Raw genomic sequence first — 11737 nt, 5'->3', positions numbered from 1 at the left:
CATCTCTACACACTCTCACTATATATATATATATATATATATATATATACTTTTTTTTGGTTCTTTTTTCTTACAGGGTGCCTCCTTTATTATTTTCCTTTTGTTTATGTGTTTGTGCTTTTTTTTAATTCGACTGTACAGTTCTTCTCTTTTTCTACTTTTCGTTCCTCTATTCCTCTTCTGTAAATTTTCCATTAAAGCCATTTTTATCTTCCTAGTTGCTAGCCAGCCATGGAACCATGGCCCTCCCCTCGCTATTGGATGGGTGATTGATTTTGCGCACTCGTCCGACGAATGGTCCCATGGGAATCGAGGGCGCGACGATGTTAAGCCTTCAAGGGAGGATCCTCTCCAAGCAAGAGGAAGAGACAAGAAGAAGATGAGGGAAGAGAGAAGAAGAAGAAGAATACTACCTATCCATCCCCCGCCCTACGTAAACTGAATCCGATCTGCAAGCTGAGGATAGACGCCTTCCCTCGTTTATTCCTATAGGCAGTAAACCACACTTCACCTTAAGTACGCCGTAAATCCTATTTTTTTTTTTTCCAAGGGACATCTGATAGAACCTTAGGAGTGTCAAATGAACGTTTCCACTCTTTGCAAACCTTCGATTCTTCCATATTCCATGGCCCTATTCTCAGCTTGCACTCTGGTATGAGCAGCTCTCTTGGAAGAAGGGGAGCATGGTAGAGGAAATCGGAGCTATGGCTGGATGCATAGCCGCGAATCCACCATCCACCCGTCTGTCCCTTTTCTGACATCCTCTTCGATGCAGCCTCTATCCGGGCTTTTTCCGGAACCGGCCTCTGGGACTGACCGGAAAGCTAGCTCCCAAAAGAACGCATGAGGATCGTATTCGTGTTCTTTTTTCTATTCATCTTCTCGCGAGTGTTTCATAGAAAGAACGAATCTTCTGTAGGAGGGGGAGGGAATGCATGATGAATTCTTTTGCTTCTTCATTGAGTTTGGTTCTACATAAATAAAGCCCATTTTGGGCTCCGATAGACCGATACGGCTCAGAGTCTTGGCTGCGAGAAATCCAAACGCATCGAACTTGCAGGCGCCAGTTTGGCCGACGGCCAAGCCGACGCCACACTGCCTCCCCTGCCTACCAACGGGCCCCGCCAGCCTCCATCATGGAGTCGGATGTAGAGGGCCGCTTCCCTTCCCTCCCTTCCTCGCCCTCGCTCCGCCCCTCCCTTCCGCGCTATTCTCCTATGGTGAACCTAACTCTACGCCAATCAGCTTGGCATAAGCCACAATCTGCATTAATTGAATTAATTTTAGGTGCGAGCCTAAGTCTTGCTGGAAATCCTTTGGAAAGCTCTTTCCTTCCTCCCGTCACTGCCTTTGGATTGGACTTCGAGTGTGCCACCGCCTCCGTCTCGCCTCCCCCCCCTGTGCCTCGGCCTTTATTGTCGTGAATGCTTCTAGTTTGGATGGAATAGTTGCTCTTTGGCGTATTGACACCCGTTTTGCAGAGTTCACATCCGTATCTTCGCTTTCAAGACTTACCAGGGGCCATCCCAGTTTTAAATTCAGCACTTGTCCTCGGAGATGATGTTATGGTTCAATCGAAAAGTCGTCCCGTATATGCGGTTGAATGGGGCTGGGCGACGGCAAGGATGTTTTAGCTTTCTAAAATACTTCATCGTGGTGTTTGTGGTTTCCGTGATCATCTTCTTCTCGCTCTTTGGAGTGAACATCAGCCTCAGCGTCTACTACCGCAATCATGCGGAGACCGATGGCGATGGGGAGCTCTACTGCAAGCACACGGCCCCCTATCCGCCCACCCACTACGACATCACGCCGGGCATCCAGCTGGACCGGGACTGGAACTGCTACGATTTTGCGGCCACATTGCAGAATCATCCGGACATTCCCCGCGAGGATGTGATCTACCATGCGTACTGGCGCTCCGATCTGCGGTCGATTGGGGAGAAGCAGGTGGCCACGCTTAGGTCCTATTTCGCAACCCAAAATCATACCCGCTCCACCCTCTACCTGTGGTCCAATGGCGATCTCTCCGATGACCCGGTGCTAGCCCCGTTGAGGGAGCGCTTCGGCGAGCGCTTCCAGCTCAAGCTCTTCGACGCCAAGCGGGAGGCCGTGGGGACCCCGCTCGAGGGCTCGCCCAACCTCGAGGTCCAGGACCACTTTGCCTACCTCGACGGCGATCTGGTGCGCCTCCTGGTGCTCTACCGCTATGGCGGGGTGTGGTTCGACATGGACTCGCTCTTTGTGCGGGACATGGGGCCGCTGCTGGAGCACGAGTGGGTTGGGATGTGGGACTGCTTCCTTCCGGAGCCGTATCCGTTCAACGGGGCGTTCATGCGCTTCCGCCGCTCGTCGCCGTATCTCTGCGAGATGCTCTCCGAGATTGCCCACGGGCCCAAGCCGCGCGAGAACTCGGTCGACCTGGGCACCTACCTCTACTACCGCATCTACCACCGGCTGTTGCGCCACGGCGTCCGCCCCTTCAAGATCATCCCTTGGTGCTTCACCGATCCGAGCGTGTGCCGGCCACAGAACTCCATGCCGAGCGCCTTCTCGGAGGACGCCTTCGACGAGGCCCGCCTCCAGCAGACGTTTGCCTTCCACTGGCACAACCAGTGGGACAAGGCCCCCGGGCGGCTGTTCCGATTCCTGGTTCAGCTGCATGATCGGGTGTTAGATCGTGCGTGAGGGCTTCCTCCCCCCTTTATTTATCCCTTATTCCATGGCTGTGTATCATCCCCTCCCGTGCCATGCTCTTTATGATCTCCTCCTCCTCCTCCTCCTACTCCTCCGCTCTTCTTGCTCGGCCACCAGCATGTGGCTCGGGTATAGGACGGTCTTCTGGAGGATTTACATATAAATTCTTTTTCCCATCCTATTGTTTTTTCTTATTGTTATTGTTGCCGTTATTGTTATGATGCTTATTTTTTTTTTTTTCCGTGGATTCTTTCCCTATTTCTTTGTATGTAAATTCTTTTTTCCTCTAATAAACACAGGGCCACTGACGTTTCATGCAGGCGTACCCAGGATTCCCGCCTGGCCGATAATATAAACAAATCAAAATTGGGTCGGGAGGTTAGGGGCGAGGGCGCCTGCCCTCAACACGGTACAAGAAACACACACGCGGCAAGCGCTGTTTAAAGTTTGAAATTGCAACAAAAAATGTCCAAAAAAAAAATCGAAAACTCATCGAAGGTCAAAAAAGCAAGCGCTGTTTTTTTCCTTACTTTGCGAGATACGTCACCTTATTAGAAGGCCTTGCCTTTCCTAAACCTCTTCTATTTTTTTTTCCCCTTCTTGCTGCCTTCCCAGCTTTTCTTCCGCCCAATCCCCCATCCCCTTTCTTTTTTCGCGTTTCCCTATCGACGCCAGTCGCCAAACGAGCCTTCTACGAGCCTACCTTTTTTAGCAGCCTGCCTGCTCTCATCTCGCCTATCCTCCAACAAGTGCCGTGAATGAGGGCATTTTAGAGCAGAGTGCGATTCCTCCCATTATCCGATTTCTCCCACTGCAATCATCGATCTGCGAAGGAATTAGCCGCCATTATGAGCTACGGAGGCTCCCCTCCCTTCTACCACCGATCGCCTCCGTGGCAGTCCTCCGCCGCCGACATCGATCGCACCCCCCAGCAATCCCAGCCTGCATCGCAGCCCCCCCAACAGAGGCCTCCCTATGCTCAGTTCGGCTCCCACTACCCACAATACCCGCCCCCTCCCCCCTCCCCCTTCCAGCATCCGCATCCGCATCCGCATCCGCATCAGCAGCTGCCTCCCATTCAGGCTCCCTCCCAGCCGCCCCCCCACTACCAGCACCATGATCTGTCGCCTTGGGGGAGCTCGCCCGTGAGACCTTCGCATCCCCCCGCATCGGGGTATGGCGCGGGGTGGGAGAGAAAGGGGCCTGGCCTGGATTATCTAGCATCTCCTGCTCAGGTACATGGTTTGGTCTAGGATCATGGCGTCTGTCCAGAGTGCATCTAACAGGTGTCTTTTTGCATGCAGGTGAATGTGGAAGCACGAATGCAAGATCAACGCTTCCCTCCCTCCTCCCCCTCGTCTTTCGAGCCGACGAGATCACGCCCGGCGCCGTTCTCTTATCATGTTGGTACCCATCCTCCCGCTGGAGCCGTGGGCGATAGCCGCCCCCCGCCTCTCGATTCCACCGGGGCTGCCTGGGCCAAGGATTCTCCTCACCGACCTGCCGCCCCTCTTCCATCTCCGGTGGGCGCTTCTGATTATCACCGTCCTCCGCCTCCGGCGCTCTCCCCCGGAATGGACTATCATCACCGCGCCTATCCGCCTACATACGCACACCACCCTCCCCCTCCTCCATCGCATTCCCCGCAGCATCCCCCCGAAGCCGGATCCTCCATGTCCATCTCGACTCTGTTGAGCGAACAGCAGGAGTCCTATCCGCCTGCCGCGGTGGCTCACCATCACCCCCACGCTCATCACCCGCATGCACCTAAGCCTTCTCATCCTCACCAACACCCGCATCAGCCCCAGCCCCAGCCCCCGCTCACCCCACACACTCCACACCAGCACCGCTCGCAGCTGCACCATCCTCCGCAAAAGCCGGTCCAGATCGTCTATAGTGAACACGCTGAACGGATCCTGGACGATCCAGCTCCGCACTTGGCGAACGGTGGCAAAAGCAGCGTCGGCGGTGAGAGGGAGCGCGCCAGACACCTCGATAGACCCGAGTCGGAGGGCCAGCATCGGGGTGAATTTCAGATTCGCAATCTGTTGAACAATGCCTCGGACGATGAGGGGCAAAAAGCCGCCCAGTCGCAAAAGACGGGGCCAGTCAAGCAGGAAGAAGCTCCGGCCCCAGACTTATCCGAAGAGAGCGGAGGACACGCCGCCGCCTTAGAGCAAACGACGCCAAAGCGGGGGCGACGCCGGCGGCGGCGTGGAAGTGGGCAGGGGTCGCCGCACCATCATCCCGCGCCCCGGTTTGTGGAGCGCTGGTCCTCTGGCTGGAGGCCGCGGTTCGCGGAGGGGGCCGACGGAGAGGAAGGAGAGGGACCAGTGCCGGTGGGCGGTTCGCCCCCCCCTCCCCATGCCCCCGACTCCACCCCTCACTCCGCGATGGCGGCATCTTCGACGCCGGCTGCATCGGCGGCAGTGGCAGACCCTCACCCCTCCGCGGCATCCGGAGGAAAAACTCTGCTCTTCCATGCGGTGGAAATGCCAGGTGTCACGCGGGGCCGTGGCCGCGGTCGAGGCCGACGAGGATCTCGTGCACGGGGAATGACACGTGCTTCAGCGCTACGGGCTGCCGCCGCACAATCTCGCGTCTCAGCAGCGGCTCGGAGGAAAGAGGAGGCCTCCTCCGTGAAAACGGAGCCCCCTGGCGAAGAGTCGGACTCTTCCTTTGACGGGGACGGTGCCACGTCCAACCAGCGTGAGGCCCTTGCTCCATCCACCACTGCCGCCGTCGCCACCACCACCTCTTTGAGCGGGGGTGACAAGGTGGGATCCGAGGCGGCTTCGCGTCTTGAGGCGACCGTTCCCTCCATTAGTGACGAGGATTCGGGCGACGAGGACATGTTAGATGCATACGACAAAGAGGCCCTCTTTCGTTACATGATGAGTCTATACAAGCGGAGGCGGCGTGTGATTGAGGCATACGAGCGCCGGAGTAAGGAGAAGAGCTTACGACGGCAACAAAAGTATTTGTCACGGCTCACTGAGAACGGCCGACTGGGCCGGGATCGACGGATGCTGAGTGATTCCGAGGAGGAGCTCGGTGAGGATCAGCGAGTCGCCAAAGCCAACGGCTCTCTGCCGGAGGACGGATGGTGGTTGCGCAAAATGGGTTCAGGCGCGTATCGGGGCCGCAAAGTGGTAAAGCGGCGGCGAAGATCGCTGCAGGGCGAGGAGGTGGCGCTAGAGGAGGGCGAGAGCGATACATTCGGAGAGGGTGGGGAGGACGAGGAGGACGAGGAGGCGAGGGAAGAGGAGGATGGAAAGCGGCATCGCAAGCGGCACCACCTCTTCCACCGCCGGCATCTGCATGGCCAGCGTCACTATCGTGCATCCTCTGCTGCGGCCACAGACGACGATGCACTCGGAGCCGAAACGGAGGACCTGTCGACCACCGAGGCCGCCCCATCCCCCTCTCCCGTCTCCCTCTCCGCCATCGATGTGTACGAGGCCCGCCGGCGTAAAGTGTGGCTTACCCTTGCGCGCAAGGAGATACCCAAGGCATACCGCCTCGTAAACCAATCCACCATTGTTCGGCAGGCCAACAATCGCAAGGTTGCCCAGCAATGCGCCCGCGAGGCCCGTCGGGCCGTGCTCCGCTCTGCACGTTCCGTGAAGGATCTGCAGGCCAGATGCAAACGGGCCATGAAGGAGATGCTTTCCTTCTGGAAGAAGAACGAGAAGGAGGAGCGCGAGCTCCGCAAGCGTGCCGAAAGAGAAGCGCTGGAGCGACTGAGGATCGAGGAGGAGAGAAGAGAGGCCAGACGACAACAGAGGAAGCTCAACTTCCTCATCACTCAGACGGAAATTTATAGTCACTTCATCGGGAGGAAAATCAAAAGTAGGCCCCAACTATATTTCTCAACCCCCTATTCAACGAATCTCTGGACTCATCCTTTTCTTTTTCTTTCCTACCCCCCTTCTAGCGGATGCCATTGAGGCTACTTCACATGAAATCGAATCCCCCACACCATCCTCTGCCGCCGCGACCCCAATGGATGCGTCCGCCAAGGACGACAAGTTGGACAATGATCTGATGCTGTCGACCGAGGAGCCTACACAGCTGGAAGATATCGATTTTGATGCTGGTGCGTACTTTTTCCTCCGCCTCTCCACAACCAATCCATTGTGGTAAACTCAACATTCTCTCTCTCTACCACAGATGACGATGAGAAGATCCGTCAGCATGCGCGTCAAAGTGCTCATCATGCACTGATGGCACAGGCAGAGCGCACCCGAATCTTCGATGAGGGTGCCCGCGAGCGCCGGACTGCGGCCAATCGTGCCGGCGACGCGAATGGAAAAGATATCGGAGTCACACAGGAAGCCTGTAAGTCCATTTTTCGTGAGTGCCTACTGGCAAAGACTAACTCGGTGTTCATGGGTTAAATTTCAAGTCGACAACATGGATTTCATGGACCCCTCTACTATGCGTACAACCGAGATTCACCAACCCAAGATGCTTATGTGCCAGCTGAAGAATTACCAATTGAAGGGCCTGAACTGGCTAGCCAATCTCTACGAGCAGGTAATGCTTATTCCTCTCTCTTTCTCTCTCTTGCTAATCATTGGAGCGTCCATTTACCATCCAATCCTCCCTCCCTCTCTCCCCCCCCCCCCCCCGCTTACCTGTAGGGTATCAACGGAATCCTGGCCGATGAAATGGGTCTTGGTAAAACCGTTCAGTCCATTGCTCTCCTTTCGTATCTGGCCGAAACGCAGAACATATGGGGGCCTTTCCTTGTGATCGCGCCGGCTTCCACCCTTCATAACTGGCAGCAAGAGTTCTCAAAGTTTGTGCCAGCCTTCCGTGCGCTTCCCTATTGGGGCAGCGTCAAAGACCGCAAGACGCTGCGCAAGTTCTGGCATAAGAATCAAATGTATGGCCGCGACGCTCCATTCCATGTTCTGATCACGAGCTATCAGCTCGTGGTGGTGGATGAGAAGTACTTTCAGCGGGTGAAGTGGCAGTATATGATCTTGGACGAAGCACAAGCGATCAAGAGCTCGTCGAGCGTACGATGGAAAACTTTGTTGGGATTCAATTGTCGGAACAGGCTGTTGCTCACGGGAACACCCATCCAAAACAGTATGCAAGGTAATGGGGCCCGTGTCGATTCGTTGGACGATGTTTTTTTTTTGTGGAGTATTAGTATTCACCCTGTTTATGGTTCTATTAGAACTCTGGGCCCTGCTGCATTTCATTATGCCTACCTTGTTTGATTCGCACGAGGAATTTAGCGAGTGGTTTTCCAAGGATATCGAGAGCCATGCTGAAAATAAGAGCAGCCTGAATGAGCGTAAGTGGGAGACAATCCCTACTGGCTGTTTTTGCTCATCCCCTCACTCCTCTTTTCCCGCTTGAACCAATTTTTATTCATACAGATCAATTGAAACGGCTCCATATGATCCTCAAGCCGTTCATGCTTCGTCGTATTAAACGGAATGTGCAGCACGAGCTTGGAGAAAAGGTAAGAGTTCACCACTTTTAAAGCCGAACCGATAAAAAAGAGAAAATGGACTCATCCCCCCCCCCCCCCTCCAATTTTCCCCTCTCCTCAAGATCGAGCTCGACATCGAGTGCCAACTTACCGCTCGCCAACGGCAGCTTTATAAAGGCCTTATGGAGAAGATATCGATTTCGGAGCTCCTCGAAAAGGCCACCTCCCTGAACGAGGCGGAGAGTCTAGATAGCTTGATGAACTTGGTGATGCAATTCCGAAAGGTGTGCAATCATCCGGAGCTGTTCGAGCGTGCCGATGTCGAGTCGCCTTTCGTGATGGGTAGGTTTGCCCTGACGCCGTCCATTGCGCGCGAGGGCGATCTATTGCAGATGGCCTTCACCACACGCAGCTTGATCACCTATCATATCCCAAAAAAACTATACCGCGAGGGCGGGATCCTACGGGTGCCAGGGCATCAGTCCGCGGCGGGGCTGAGGGGCAAGTATCTGGATCGCCTGATGAACATCTGGAGCGTGGAGAACGTCCATCGCTCGATGCTCGGGCTGGATGACGAGGGGCCCGCCAAGGATGGGGTGACCCGGGGAGGCACCTTCTCGTTCGTCCGATTTTGTGATATGGATGCCATGGATGCGAGCCGGATATTCTTCGGAGGCGTCCTGCTGCGTTGGCTCAACCACTTACTGCGCCGGAAATTGCGCGCTCGACGACGCATGCACTCCAGTGACCCCGCAGCGCCGATCAACACCTTTGCCCTGTTCCTCATCGCGGAGACATGCAGCCCACTCCCGCCGGCCTACGTCTCATCGGCAAGCAAGCTGCTGCCCCTGACCGAGGTGGCTGAGGTGGTGTGCGCCGAAAGCTTGCTCCGAAACGTGGATGGGTGTTTCATGCCGCCGGCGCTCTCTCCCCCCGTTGGCGCCGTCTGCTCCGACCACGGCTTCCACGCGGACTTGGAGCGCGAGCTGTTCGACCCCCTGACGCGGGGCCTACTGCTCGGGAACACCGACCGGATGATGACGGGCCGGGAGCAGGCCCTCGTGGGCGCAGCCGTTCACGAATTGGACGACCGGGGCATGCTGGAGCGGCCGTGGCACGGCTTCACCTACATACTGGTGCCGCCGATGCAGAAGCTGATCATGGACTCGGGCAAACTCGCGCGGCTCGACCGCCTCCTAGAGCAGCTCAAGAGCGAGGGCCACCGGGTGCTGATCTACTTCCAGATGACGCGGATGATCGACCTCATGGAGGAGTACCTTATCTATCGGCAGTACAAGTATCTGCGGCTGGACGGGTCCTCGAAGATCTCGGACCGGCGCGACATGGTGACCGACTGGCAGACCCGGCCCGAGATCTTCATCTTCCTGCTGAGCACGCGCGCGGGTGGCCTGGGAATCAACCTCACCGCGGCGGACACGGTGATTTTCTACGACAGCGACTGGAATCCGACGGTGGACCAGCAGGCCATGGACCGCGCGCACCGCCTGGGCCAGACCAAGCAGGTGACGGTGTACCGTCTCATCACCAAGGGCACCATCGAGGAGCGCATCCGCCAGCGTGCCAAGCAGAAGGACGAAATCCAGAAGGTGGTGATCTCGGGCGGCGAGTTCAAGCAGCAGGTGGACTTCAAGCCTCGTGAGATTGTGTCGCTGCTGCTGGATGACAACGAGCTGGAGATGAAGCTTGCCGAACAGCAGACCCGTCGAAGGCAGGAGGAGGAGACCAAGCCCAAGCGTGGGGGGCGAGGCGGCGGTGGCGCCGGAGGAGGAGGAGGTGGTGGTAGAGGTCGAAGCGGCCGAGGATCGGCGGCGGGCTCCAGGCGGACAAGCCACGAGGGCACGCCCGAGGCGAGCTCGTCCTCTGCGGGGGGTGCCAATGGAAGCGGAGGCGGTAGGCGGGGGCGAAGAAGCGGAACCTCTACCCCTCGCGGTGGAGCAAGCACTCCTCGGGGCCGAGGGAGAGGCCGGGGGCGGGGCGCCTCTTCGTCGCGGGGCCTCCTCGGCTCCTCTGTTGCTCAACAGCCCTTTGGCGGGGCTTCGCCCGTGACACCCTCTCCTCTAAGCACGGTCCAGCCACTCGCCTCGGAATTGGAGGGGACGGAAGAGTCCCCTAAAGCCGCAAATGGAGAGGATAACATCGAGATTGTCTAGTTAAAGGGACTCCTCTCTTCTTTCCCTTTTTTCTTTTATCTGGCTCTATTCTACTTGTTTTCACGGGGGTTTTTTTTCCTGGGGGGGGTTGTTCGTGGTCATCGGTATACTTGAAAGAATTTGATATACTAAAAAACAACCTGAGATACTCTTTTTTATTCGACTCGGTCTTTTTTTATTTGTATTTGCCAAAAACGTTTTCCACTTATCCCTTCCTTCTTTTTGTTTTTTTTCTTTTCTCTCTCCTCTTCATTGTACTTTTAAAGTGTAATCTTTTTTTTTTCTTTTCTTTACTCGTTTTTATTATTCTATATATATATATAAAAGAGATCTATTTTACGATTCGGGAGCAAAATTTTCAAATACATCCACCTTCAGCTTGAGCGCGTCACTCAGCTCGCGGTTTAGCAGCTCGTCCAACGTAGTGTGGTCGCGATGGTAGAACCAGCAGGCGTGGGCGAGGTCGAAGTCGTACCGTTTTGGGCCGCTGTTTAGGGAAGAGTTTCGGACAGAGGTCAAGTTAGCCATTGGGTTTCCAACCGAGGATCGCGGGGATGCACCCACTATACCTTAGGGGCGAAGATAACCAGATCTGCTTGTTCGGTGGCTGCTTGTTAATGACATAGGTTCCCACGGGTACTTTGAGGGTAAGGACGCCGCTCTGATTTGTAAACAAAGCTCGGGCCCGAGTCAATGGGACATCGATCATTGAGAATGAAAGCAGGGCACTCTTACCGCGTACTCGATGTCGTAGCCGGGGAAATCGGTCTTCTCCCCGAGATTCTCAAAGTATTCTGTGAGGTGCTGGAGGGTTGATTCGGATAGCCTATGATATGTGGAGTCTGACAGCTCGCTGGGATCCGGGATCGCCGAGCGGGGGTTAGCAATCGGAATGCGGGCCAGATCGTGAGAAAAAGAGGATCCTCACCTTATACTGAATGTTTTACTTGTGTACGGACGGAAGCCTCTCGAGGCGATGGTGGAGACTGGAATGAGGCGGCGTGTGAGGAGGTGCAGTGACATGTCAGGCAGGGGAGGGGGATTTTCCAACACAGCGCTCTATTGATTATTTTTCCCAGTTCTTCTAATTTGTGGCTGTTAATTTTATTATTTCGGATCGCGTCAAATTTCCCAGCCTGTTGCGATGCCTATGCTCTAAAAGAGAGGCTATATCCAAGGGAGCCTTTCCCAGGTGGGCTACTTAAGATCAAGCTCTTCGCGGGTAAAGCAAGGCCTATAGATCGGCTGCCTTCATCTGATGTGGGGCAAGGGGGGCTGTGCAAAAGCAGAACCTATATGACAGCTTTCATCATGTTTCCTCTGTTAGATTGCATTGTGGGTAGGATTGGGTATATGTATGTTTGAGGCGGGGAGCTTGTTCATCAATAAAAATCTTACAAGACCTTTGAAAAGGTCTATT

General features: G+C 55.4%; 4 protein-coding genes across 4 annotated transcripts; 2 read left to right on the top strand and 2 right to left on the bottom strand.

Annotated features, from left to right (window-relative positions):
- Nucleotides 1-530: 530 nt before the first annotated feature.
- On the bottom strand, nt 531-1269 carry VTP21DRAFT_2506 (uncharacterized protein; the record flags this gene model as incomplete). Its single annotated transcript, XM_069392706.1, has 3 exons — nt 531-824; nt 907-1108; nt 1232-1269. 3 exons carry the CDS (start codon nt 1267-1269, stop codon nt 531-533), a joined length of 534 nt encoding a protein of 177 aa, XP_069250394.1.
- A 288-nt stretch (nt 1270-1557) lies between these two features.
- VTP21DRAFT_2505 (uncharacterized protein) lies at nt 1558-2685 on the top strand (the record flags this gene model as incomplete). Its single annotated transcript, XM_069392705.1, has 1 exon — nt 1558-2685. One exon carries the CDS (start codon nt 1558-1560, stop codon nt 2683-2685), a length of 1128 nt encoding a protein of 375 aa, XP_069250393.1.
- Nucleotides 2686-3542: 857 nt separating this feature from the next.
- On the top strand, nt 3543-10317 carry VTP21DRAFT_2504 (uncharacterized protein; the record flags this gene model as incomplete). Its single annotated transcript, XM_069392704.1, has 9 exons — nt 3543-3929; nt 3999-6546; nt 6632-6793; nt 6868-7035; nt 7103-7233; nt 7341-7803; nt 7886-8005; nt 8091-8176; nt 8269-10317. The coding sequence occupies 9 exons, from the start codon at nt 3543-3545 to the stop codon at nt 10315-10317; spliced, it is 6114 nt and encodes a 2037-aa protein (XP_069250392.1).
- Nucleotides 10318-10653: 336 nt separating this feature from the next.
- On the bottom strand, nt 10654-11340 carry VTP21DRAFT_2503 (uncharacterized protein; the record flags this gene model as incomplete). Its single annotated transcript, XM_069392703.1, has 4 exons — nt 10654-10804; nt 10887-10978; nt 11053-11170; nt 11246-11340. The coding sequence occupies 4 exons, from the start codon at nt 11338-11340 to the stop codon at nt 10654-10656; spliced, it is 456 nt and encodes a 151-aa protein (XP_069250391.1).
- Nucleotides 11341-11737: the final 397 nt, after the last annotated feature.

Source organism: Calcarisporiella thermophila (genome assembly GCF_041956535.1).
Source record: "Calcarisporiella thermophila strain CBS 279.70 unplaced genomic scaffold VTP21scaffold_14, whole genome shotgun sequence".
Lineage (NCBI taxonomy): Eukaryota > Fungi > Calcarisporiellomycota > Calcarisporiellomycetes > Calcarisporiellales > Calcarisporiellaceae > Calcarisporiella > Calcarisporiella thermophila.
This window is presented reverse-complemented; position numbering and strand designations above follow the sequence as displayed.